At 40.7% G+C, this 11,320-nt stretch overlaps 2 protein-coding genes across 2 annotated transcripts in view; both read right to left on the bottom strand.

Moving 5' to 3' along the window:
* The window catches only part of LOC146686914 (uncharacterized), a 280,227-nt gene that overhangs the window by 135,813 nt on the left and 133,094 nt on the right, over nt 1–11,320 (bottom strand). The window lies entirely within an intron of this gene.
* LOC146686927 (uncharacterized) lies at nt 2,686–6,200 on the bottom strand. Its single transcript, XM_085440110.1, has 5 exons — nt 6,177–6,200; nt 4,754–5,225; nt 4,465–4,545; nt 3,995–4,075; nt 2,686–3,599 (listed from the first exon to the last, which is right to left on the bottom strand). Exons 1-5 carry the CDS (start codon nt 6,198–6,200, stop codon nt 2,686–2,688), a joined length of 1,572 nt encoding a protein of 523 aa, XP_085296236.1.

Raw genomic sequence — 11,320 nt, 5'->3', positions numbered from 1 at the left:
TAATTTAGCTCAAATATTCAGCTTTTACTTCCTGGTTCTTATGTGTGACGGTCATGTGAGAAACAGAGGACTGATGTGGCATTCTTTAAAAAAGTGCTTTGATATTTTTATTCTGCAGTTTCATCATCATCATCGTTTATATAGCGCTTTAAAAACACACCAAAGTGCTGAACGATAGAAACATAATAGATACCATAAGAATAATAAATACGATAAAATAATAAACATAGCGAAAACAATAAAATATAAGTAAATACAAGTCAGTCAACCACTGAGTCAAAAGCCAGTTAATAAAAATGCGTTTTCTATCTGGATCTAAAAACCAGCACTGATGTGAAGATTCGGTTTAACATGAATTGTTTTTAAAGCCGTGGAGACTCTTCGTTTATTGTGTCGTTCTCCAAGCCCGTCGATTCCTGCTGAAGTCTTTGCAGATGCATGTTCTAACAACAAATCCTGGTCATCAAATTGAACTAGTGCAGCATTAATTATTAACGTGGACATTTCACACCCCTGCTGATCCAGTTACTCAGGCTCTCAATTAACATTAAAATATTAGAAATTAAACCTCAGTGATTTCCTTCCAGCTCAGACTCTTCATCAGCAGATCTACATCAGCTCACACTGCACCGGACTCTTAACAGCATTCAAAACAAAACTTTTGTTATTGTGTGAGGTGAGTGTGAGTGTCATGAAATGCACAGCTAAACAAAATGTTGTATTCTTTTTGTAACAATCCATATTTAACAATCACCTTAAGTGAAAAATGATCATCGTTGGAGATTTTTTATTAGCAGATGAATTTGCAGTAAGTGCTGAATCAGAATAAACTGCAGTGTGTTAAAGTTTAGAGTTTGTTGGGAGCAGCCGGGCTCAATGTCTGGTTTTGCTCTGCACACGAGATTCATGTCACAAGTTAATTTTTGGACCAGGGGACCCAGAAAATGTGCTGCTGCTGAAAATAACTCAAACACAAAGTTTAAGTGAAAGTTTTTAATTTCAAACAAAGCCCACGATGCACAGATCGCAACAACCTGAAGCACAAACAGGCGACACGGTGTGGTCGCTGAAAGCACCTCAGAGAAGGTGAACGATGCTTTAACCTGTTACACATGCAACACACTCCGTTTACTGTCTGAATCCAAACACACGTCCAACATCACCTGATGGTGTCGCAGGTTTTACAGATTATACCTTTTACAAAGTGGAAGTTTAATGTTGCGAGACATCAGGCAGTGATAGTTTCACAGGTAGCTTCATTGTACAACCTTTGTTTTAAATCATATAATAAAAAAATAAAACCTTAAAAATAGCGAGAAAAGCCTTTAATCAGTTATCCTACATTCAAAATTAGATTTTCTTCAAAATTAAGAAAACATTAAGAAAATAATGGCACGTGTTCTCACTCTTTATATCTTTTAAAATATTCATGTGTACTGTGGAGATCTGTGGAGATTATGATTCTTTTACTTGATGATCCTGAAGAGAATTTCACTGATTTTGTGGAGAATTTGCCGGCACGTCTCATTGCCATGTCTTCAGCCTTCTTCATTTCTCGCTGTCTCGTTTGCGTCACAGCTCTGTTCCCGCTCCTTCACTGTAAACCTTTTAAAACCTACATCTCAACAGACCTGTGGTGATGTTATTCCATCGCCTGCAGCTGATCCACGTATTTACATTTTCTATCAAAAATATTAAAACCTCTGCTGCTAAATGAGCTTTCTGACAAAAGGACGCTCTAACAGTTGATTAGTGCATGATCAAATGCTGGCATATACAAGCCCAGATGCATTTTCATATGAGTGTTGAATCATAGCCACATTTAAAAGGAGGGTATTATGGCTGTTCAATTTTCTTTCTTTTTTCCAATTGTGTGTCAGCTGATCCCAGCGGTCACTGGGTGTGAGGCAGGATACATCCTGGACAGGCCTCCAATCTGTCACAGGGAATACACATCCTGTCTTTAAACTGTTGCAAGAAGACAGATAACTGAGAGGTTCGTCAAAGTCAGTAAGCACAAATCATTCAAATAGTGATTGAAGATATTTTAGTCGGAACCAGTACTTGAAGCCACTAGCATTACCAGTAAAACAGGACTTGATTTTAGGGGGAGTTTATTTTTGTCTCATCCAAGTGTGACATAAGAGACGAGAGATGTTTGCAGTCAGGAGAATGTTTGTTAGACACATGACTTCCAGGTGAAAACCTTTTAAAATTAGTATTCTGCAACATTGTAACGCTTTTTTATTTCATTCGACTTGTTTTTATTGTCCCAGGAAGAGTTGGAATTAAGGTTCACTTAGACAACGTTTGACAATAATTGCCTGGATATGCTAACATGCTAAGTGTTAAACAAATACTTCAAGAAGGATTTTGTGTGTTTATTGTTGGGTTTTTTGCTGGCCTTTCCTTTTATGTGATGCCAGCTTCAACAACCAAACAGAATTAGATTTAACCCAAGAAATAAAACCTGATTTTTTTAATTGAGTAGTAACTACAGTGTGGTACAATGGTCCTACAGTAGAACTTGTATTCAGCATAACTCTGGTAGAAAAACCTATTTTAACAATTGTCATTGCTTCATTGCTAGAATACCCCTCCTTTAAAACTTGCAGTTATAAAATCACTGAGAATTTGATTGGATGCTTGTTGTGCCTCATCTATAACTGTGCAACTGAAAAGAAACTAATTTGGTGGAGTGGTGGTAGGGTCGGGACCATCCCAGCTGTAGCGTCCATGATGTGGCTGTGGGAAGTAGTGATTTCTGCCCAGAGGAAATTCGCAGGAGTCGGGGTGCAGCAGATACCCAGAGAACGTGCTAGTGCTTTCATTATCAGTGTACATGCCATTGGTGGTGGGGTCCTTCACCTGCAGCCAAACCTGGTCTCCCATGTAGAGGTGGAGGACCACCGTGTGGCTTGTGGTGGATGGGACGGTTCCTTCTGTTATTTTAGCCACAGGGTAGAAATTGCGGAACAGGCCGACTTTAAGTGGTTTCACGGCAACTGACAGGTGAAAGGAGAAGACGTAGGTGCCGTTGACGGGGGCTATGTAGATGCCGTTTCGGTTAAAGTGGTTTTGCTGGTTGGTAAGGATGTGTGGGAAAGGAATGGGAAAATTGTGAGCTGGAAATGACTCATTGATACAGGCGGAGAATGCTGACTGGATGGCTGGAGAGCAGGGCCCAGGTGGCCCCATGAGACCCATATCACCCTGGTTGCCTTTTGACCCCATGGTGCCCTGTATACCCTGGGAACCAATATCACCCTTGTCCCCTTTGTCTCCCTTTTGCCCTGGTTTGCCATCAGCACCATTTGTTCCATTTGTGCACTTACACACCCCCTGCTCACCTCGATCACCCTTCTCACCATCGTTGCCAGGGTTTCCAGGCAAACCCATGTCACCCCTATCACCTTTTATGCCCCTGGGTCCATCAGGACCCTGCACCCCTGGCAGGCCACGGGCTCCAGCTGGTCCAGGTGGTCCTTGAGTACCAGGTGCACCTGGCACACTCTCGCAGGCGGCAGGGCATATACCAGATTCCCCCTGAGGGCCCGATGCACCAGGGGGTCCCATTGATCCTTGGTCCCCTTTGTCCCCTGGAAACAGCCACAGCATACATCAAGAATACGATCAAGTTTAACACTTTATTTTGCTAAACAATTTCCAACAGTATTTACTCAGGTGGGTTAAATCCTAAAGAATCCCCACATTTCTCTCCATTTTCTGTATGTAGACTGATGAAGCTGGCCAGTTTGCCCAGAATCCATCAGGATCTTTCCAGGATGCACTTTGGAATTACAATCGTCCACTCAAATCATCTCATTTTTATGCCTGAACCCAAACCTTACCCACCCTGTACTAATGTTAAATCATTAAACCATCATAAAATTACATTCACTGACAGGTATTATTTCCTGCTTTAATAATATCCATGTATTACCAATCACGCTTTAAATAGGGTGACCTTCTCCATAATGCCATGTAGACCCACCTTTAAATCCCCGATCTCCCTTTGTGCCAGTGAAACCTGCTGCACCTTGCATTCCCTTTTCCCCCATTTCTCCCTTCTGGCCTGTAAACAGAGAAGACAAAGGTGAGTTGATATTTTATTGAGTGAAAAACCAACAATTCTAAGTTTAAGCTTATTAGCTTTTTTGAAAGATACATTTAAAGATGACAACAGGTTAGAGGAACAAAAAAGAAAAAAATGAGATTCAGTTTGTGGTGTTTTAAGGTGGATTTCATTCAGTATCGATAGAAAAGTACGTGAGGAGAAGAAACATAAATTCAAATCACAGGAAGTCAGTGTCTCATTTTCTTCCCCTCTTAATTTCAGCGTTGCTTTGTGTTGCAACTCGGTTTAATTAGTTCAGTGTGGAAAGTAAAAAAAACACCTTTATGTTAAAGACCCTGATTATTGTAAATGTGCTTCTTCACACACCCCTCTGGTGTGTAACTCACCTTTTATCCCCTGAGAGCCTGTAAACCCTCTGGGACCTGGAAACCCCATCAATCCTCTACTTCCAGCGCTCCCGGGAGGACCTGATCAAAAGTTAAAGACAGGTTACTTTCAATATAATCAGATATTTGAATTTGAATTAAATCACTAAAGAGGAATCATCCTCCAAACCTTGCTGTCTGCCTTGCTTCAAACTTTAAATCCTTGACATTTGTTCAGACATTAATGATTTTCAAGTTTTACATTTTAATCGTTGTTTTTAGTTTGAGGTGCTTTGAGTGATCAGGTTACCTGGAAGACCTCGGTCTCCGCGGTCTCCTTTGGGTCCTACGGTTCCTTTGCAGTATTTACAGATGCAAAAAAATGGAATCTGGTCGGCGGGCGGGGGTACCGGTGCATTTAGCAGCATGTCACAGATTGTTGTGTCAGGCATGGGTGGTAAAGGTGGGTTACTGACCCCAAACATTCTGGGCATGTTGGGACCTTCAGAGTTGTTGCCATAGTGTGGAAATGGGGGTCCTGTTGGAGGCATCATAAGAGGCCTGCTGCGTGCCTCGGGTGGCCACGATGGGATTCCCTTTGGGTGATCAGTCTTCTTAGAAGTCTCATTAAACTGCCTGTCAACTGATTCAGGCCAGTGGTGGGTGTTGGGATCATATGTGGAGCCTTCCTCTTCACTAATGTATTGTCTGGTGTAGTTTTGCACCCACATGGCTGAGCAGAGGGTGGACAAGACAAGCAGTCCGAGCAACCTCGTCAGCATCTGGAGAAGGAAGAAGGAAGAAGATGCATTTGGTACTTAGAGGTCAGAAATGTAAAATCTGTTGTCAAACATCCTGAGAGTGTAAAGATACTAAAACAGGACTGATGTGATCGCATCTCTCGAGCTCTGTCGTGTTCAGTGGATTTCATGTTCAGTAGTAAACAGGCCGTTAAAGTAATTCAGACCCGATGAGATAAAAGTGCACAAAATAGTCTTGTTTTCAAAAAAATATTAAATAAGATTTGCTTCTGAAACTATTTAAACACGACTGCATTAGATTTGAGCTGCGCTGTTCAAAATGCAAGAAATAAATATTCAAGAAATGGAAAACTCTTTGCAAAAGACTTGATAATGAAGAGAACCAGCTGATTGTTAACAGTTTCACAACTGATGATTTCTGTTTTTAGATCAACTAAATAAAATGATGCTGTTGTAAAAAGGCAGCTTTTAAGAGAAGCCAACATTCCAGTGTTGGAGTGTTCAGGTACATGCATGTGTCATCAGCACAGAAACGCTAAGAGACGCTGTGTCTGTGACATTTATGCCCCGAGTGGAGACGAGAAGAGCATGAAATCGATCCCAGAGCTGGCCCCTGTGGCACACCACACAGATATAAAAACATTTACTAAATAAGTGTCCTATGTGACAAACGCTAACAAAAAACTGTGGACACTCAACACGATGCCCTCACGGACACATCCTGGTCTGTTTCATAAAATCAGTTTTAAATAATCATTCAAGTCCGACAAAAGATTTGTGAACTAAAGACATTAAAATGTTTTAAAAACACAATTTTTACTGTCACTTGTATAAAAAGTTTTCAGTCTGGATGAAACATGCAGTTGAATTTTGAAAGTTTTAGTCTTTTTTGATGCATACGTTTAAAAAAATAACCTAAATTGCTCTCAGACTTGAAAATAAAATCCTCTGAGATGCTTTGGAGAGACTCACCGCCACATCCGAGTTGTGCTGCATCTTCTGGAGAAGCAGATTTGGGAAGATGAGCTAGCTGGAAGAGGCTTTGATGCATTTATAAGCCTCGGCCAAAACAAAACATCTTTCAGGTTCAGTCTCACCTGCAGACAAAGGCTGGAAACACGGGGAGGAGGGCAGCTACAGCAGGGATGTCTATTGTGAAGAAGAACTGGGCGTTCTGCCTGCGACATGATACAGAAAGAAGAGATGATTCTCTGTTTATCGTGCCATCTTTCTCCACCCTCCATTTTCTCTCATCCTTTAAAAAACACATTTAATATTTAATATTTCCTTTCCACACCTCTAGCTGAAGCAATCACACCAATAGTGACATAAAAAACCTAAACAACATGAAAGACTAAAGAAAATGAGTCTGTTTAGTTTTCTTAGAATCAAACCATTGATGTGTATCTGTGCAACTCGTGTTTGAACTAGTGAGGAACAAGTCAGGACCAAAACTGTGTTGTCATATTGATGCAACAGCAGGTGCTTTATCGTCCCTGTGACCACCTGGCAGTGGTTTGATCCACTCTTTACCATTATTAGATTAATGACTAGATTAGTCGTTCATGCTTCAATGTTGCTGGGCAGGCACGCACCTCCAGGTTCAGGTTTATGGAAGCAGGAGGTCTGGCCACTGTTGTTCCTTTGGATTTTATATAATTTTCTGTTAGAGCCACAAAGGTTTTCTCATTTTTCTGATTTCTCAGAACACCCATCGTCTAGTTTTTGCCACCTCTTTAAAAAAGAATCCTGTAAACTTTGTCTGTGATTGTAAACCAAAGGCTGTGTGGCACAAATGAATTATGTGTCTATTATTTCTGACTAACTTCTATTTTATCATTAGGTTCAAATGATTAAGTACAAACAAGTACCACAGTCGCCACATAGTGATGAAGTTGTAATAATTTACTCAGCATGATGTTCAACAATGCAGTAATCTAACACTGAGGAGGCAGCCAGGCTTCACAAAGGGCAGCCTACTTTTTATTAGCACATTTTACTGCACAACAATGATTTTATTCTATGAAAACATCTCATGAGACTGTCTCCATACACAATATTACAAAAACTAATTATACGCCTGGGAAGAAAAACAACTTGTAGCTGAAATTTAAAACTGGCCTAATTTTAAGAGCAATGACACAATGAACATAAAGTTTAAGCTGCAGGTATTTATTTAAGCATTGGGTCTGTACTTTTATTGAATCGAACCTCAGATGCTCCGGTTTATTGCTGCACCGAAGTATTTGAGTACTCTCTGTCCTTTTTACCACGCTCTCCTTGTTTCTTTCTTTTTTTTAGCATCGATGTGTGAAGTTCAGATCGCCATGATTTTCTCAGTAAAATGCTTTTTATTCTTTTTATTCTATGCTATTAACACTCAGACAAGTCCATCAGGGTTGAGTACTTTGACCACTTAGACATGTGGAAGACAACAGGTCTAATTTAATTTCCTGCTGGTGGAGAACCCTTACAACATGTGGCTTTTTATTTATTTTTAGTAAAACCAAACTTTTATTTCATTAGTTTTTTTTTACAGGCAGACATTGTAAAACTCTCTCTATCCCCAGTCATTTTGATGGCAGCTTCAACAGCTAGCTGTCAAATGTGGTGCTGCGTCCCTGGAACTAGTTATTTTGAAGTAATGTATAAATAAAATACTAGAATTTTGTATATTTAGCACAGTGTTACCTCCAGGCCTGGCGGGTATCCACCTCAAAGCACCCAAACATTACAGTTCAGCAGAACTGGATTAGTCGAGTTCGTTAAAAACTCGCCTAGTTGGGTAAAATTAGCTATAGAGACCAAAACCATCTTTAGTAGCCTGTAAACATGTTTATTTCTGCTCTGAACTGGAGCTTTTTAACATGTGAGTTTACTGGGACTGAGTCACTTTGGAGCCAGCCTCAAGTGGCCACTATAGGAACTGCAGCTTCTGGTTGGCAGTTCTGTACTGGTTTTACTGGGGGTAGGTAAACCTCCAGGGCAGTGGTTCTTAACCTGGGTGCGATCGAACCCTAGGGGTTCGGTGAGTCGGTCTCAGGGGTTCGGCAGAGCCTCTGCCGTGACATGCTCGGCTCATTTTGTGCACCAGTAAAAAACATATGTATGTCTTGAATTTGAAAAAAAAATCGTATTTTATTTTTCACTGAAGAGGGGTTCATATGAAACTGGGGGGGTTCAGCACCTCCAACAAGGTTAAGAACCACTGCTCCAGGGTTAAACCGGTGTTGCTAAAATCTTTCTTTGCTTCTGACAGGATACTTAAAGTAATAATAGATTTACCATCAATGATAAACTATGTGCAGTCTGATCATAAAGTAAAGATATACAATGCAGCAGGGAGCAAGCCAGGTCTCTCACCAGCGCAGGAAGGCCACACCCACCCACGTCACTTTCAAAATCACTTAAATCGCCTGTGGAACCAGAGATGGCTCCTTTATGTCCTGAGGGCAGCTTTTATTCAGAAAAAATGAAAACAGCTGAGGACACACGAGTAAACCAAGCTGAGGGAATGAGGCTGAGGCACAAAGGAGGACACGGAGATGAATGGTTAACCTTAATAAGTGTCCTGGTTTCCACAGCAGGCGGTGCTCAGAGACACTGTGGAGGCTGGCCTGGGTTCACGCCTGTAACCGCTCGCTCTCTGGGTGTTTCCGGCAGCTGACGACGAGACCGGCTCTTTACTTCGGAAGCTTTTGTGGATTTCTCCTCCGAAAAACAAACACAAAAGCTGTTTTAACTCAGACATGTCATGTTTTTAGAGGGTCACGTGACAGCTTCTTTTCATGGAGTCTCTCATCCAATTATGGTCGTTTCTGGCTTTGAGAAAACAAAAATGAACAAAAACTAATGTCAAGGCTGAGGGTTCAGAAAGGTGCTCACAAAGTCATCTAATAGCAAAATCTTACAGCTTCTCTTTCACGTACTCTGTCCTGATATATGTTCATTCTTGTGGTTTAATTAAAACAGTGTCAAATACTTGAGTGAATGAATTTATCTATAAATCCTGATGTGAACTGTTTCCTGGGGGAAACCCCTAAAACCTTTTGGCTTTGGTTCAAATCATTACAATCAGCTGATTCCTGTTAAGTGCCGGCTCTGCTTGGAAACCAGCATTTAGGGGTAAGACTGTTCTATGACCAGAATAAAGCTCGTCCTGGACACTGGATCTCCAGGAGATAAATGTCAGTCAGCGCTCTGTCCTCTTTAAGAGACAAAAAGCTTTTCTTCCTTATTCTTTCTTGTTAGAAACTGTTCTCCTCCTTCTATTTGGACTTTAATATCTTTCCAATCAGAGGATTATTAGTTATGTGATGCCAGTCTCTTTATACTCTTTCTGTGCTTGTTCCATAATTGTAATTGAAAAATGTCTGCTAAAGTCCTGCTTTTCCTGCTAACTGAGCCAATGCGTCACATTTGTGTAAAACGTGCCTTCTTCCTTGTCTGGATTTTTCTTAACAATATTCTATGTTAAAAAATATTAAAGATCAATAAAATGTTTTTAAAAATTAAAAATTACATTGAAAACAAACTAATAGTACACTGAAACAAAATAGCTGTATGTAAATGTGTTGAGGATGGCCACAAACCTCACAGACTATGTTTGAATGTCTAACAGCGTCAGCCTGAAGCTGATACTGAAGTGTAAAACTGCAGCCCAGAATGACCTCTCCACCCTGTTTGTGCTGTTGGTGACTGTTGGAGCCTCCAGCAGGTCTGTGCTCCAGCTTTTTGTGTGTGTGACTCAGTGGTGTGCTGGTTAGTGCTGCCTGTCGGGACCTTCCTGTGTTCTCTCATCTCCAGAGTCCAAAGACACAAATGTTGGTTAATCAGTGATTGCAAATCGGCTCCAGGTATTTTTTATTATTAGTCCTTTATTTATCCAGGTAAAAAATCTCATTGAGATTAAAAATCTCATTTCCAAGAGAGACCTGGCATCATGGCAACAAAAGTCACATACCACATAGGTATATAACATTTAAAACAAATACAATATCCCATACCAACATGTGTAAAATATACAATAACAGATCAAATTAAGAGTACATTAAAAACAATCACACTGAGTAAAAGAGCTGTTCTCTCGTTCCTTTAAGACAGACTTAAACTCTCCCAAGGTAACCAATTCTGATCATTTCAGTTCCTTCTGCAGATTATTCCAGGAAGCAGGGGCAGCGTATTTAAAAGCCTTTTTCCCCAATTCTGTTCTGATTTTTGGGACAATCAATTGTATGATATTGTGCGAACGAAGGCTGTATTGGTTGTGGTTTTTACACATATAAACACATAAATAAGATGGAATCAGCCCAAGGAGAGATTTATAGATAAAGATCAACCAATGGGAGAGTGCGAATATGCAAAGATGGACATTTAGCAGCAGCATACAAAGAACAATGATGTACACGATTTCCATAGTCAGTAATAAAACGTAAAGCACAATGGTACACAGTATCCAACCTCTTTAGGTAGTGGGCAGGTGCATTCATAAAAAGCAGGTCACCATAATCCAATAAAGGTAAAAAGGTTGCATGAATCAAACATTTTCTCACTTGGAGGGAGAAACAGGATTGGTTTCTAAAAAAGTAACCTAGTTTTAGTTTTAACTTCGACACAAGCCTTTGAATGTGAGTCTTAAATGACAAATTCTGATCTATAATGATCCCTAGATACTTGTAAGACAGGGCTGCCCAATCCCGGTCCTCGAGAGCTACCGTCCTGCAGCTTTTAGATGCATCCCTACTCCAACACAGCTGAATCAAATGGTTTGATTACCTCTTCAGCATGCCATCGTGTTTGGCAAAGGCCTGATAACAAGCCATTCATTTGATTCAGCTGTGTTGGAGTAGGGATGCATCTAAAAGCTGCAGGATAGTAGCTCTCGAGGACTGGGATTGGGCAGCCCTGTTGTAAGATGTGACCATTTCAATTTCAGTTCCTTGAATTGTTTTAATCTTAGGAGACGTAGCTAATGACTCTTTGGGTGTGAGTGTGTCCTGCCGCTCACACTGTGGCAGCTGGGAAAGGCTCCCGCCTGGTTCCTCTGCAGGGACTTTACATTACCCAAGCATGGTTTCTTCCTGTTAAAGGAGGAATTTTTCCTTCTCACGTTTTGT

Source organism: Copadichromis virginalis, linkage group LG18 (genome assembly GCF_057382275.1).
Source record: "Copadichromis virginalis isolate Kocher_CV1m ecotype Utaka linkage group LG18, C_Virginalis_male_GT1.1, whole genome shotgun sequence".
In the NCBI taxonomy this organism is placed as follows: Eukaryota; Metazoa; Chordata; class Actinopteri; order Cichliformes; family Cichlidae; genus Copadichromis; species Copadichromis virginalis.
The sequence above is the reverse complement of the archived record's forward strand: the minus strand, read 5'-3'. Positions and strand labels throughout refer to the sequence as shown.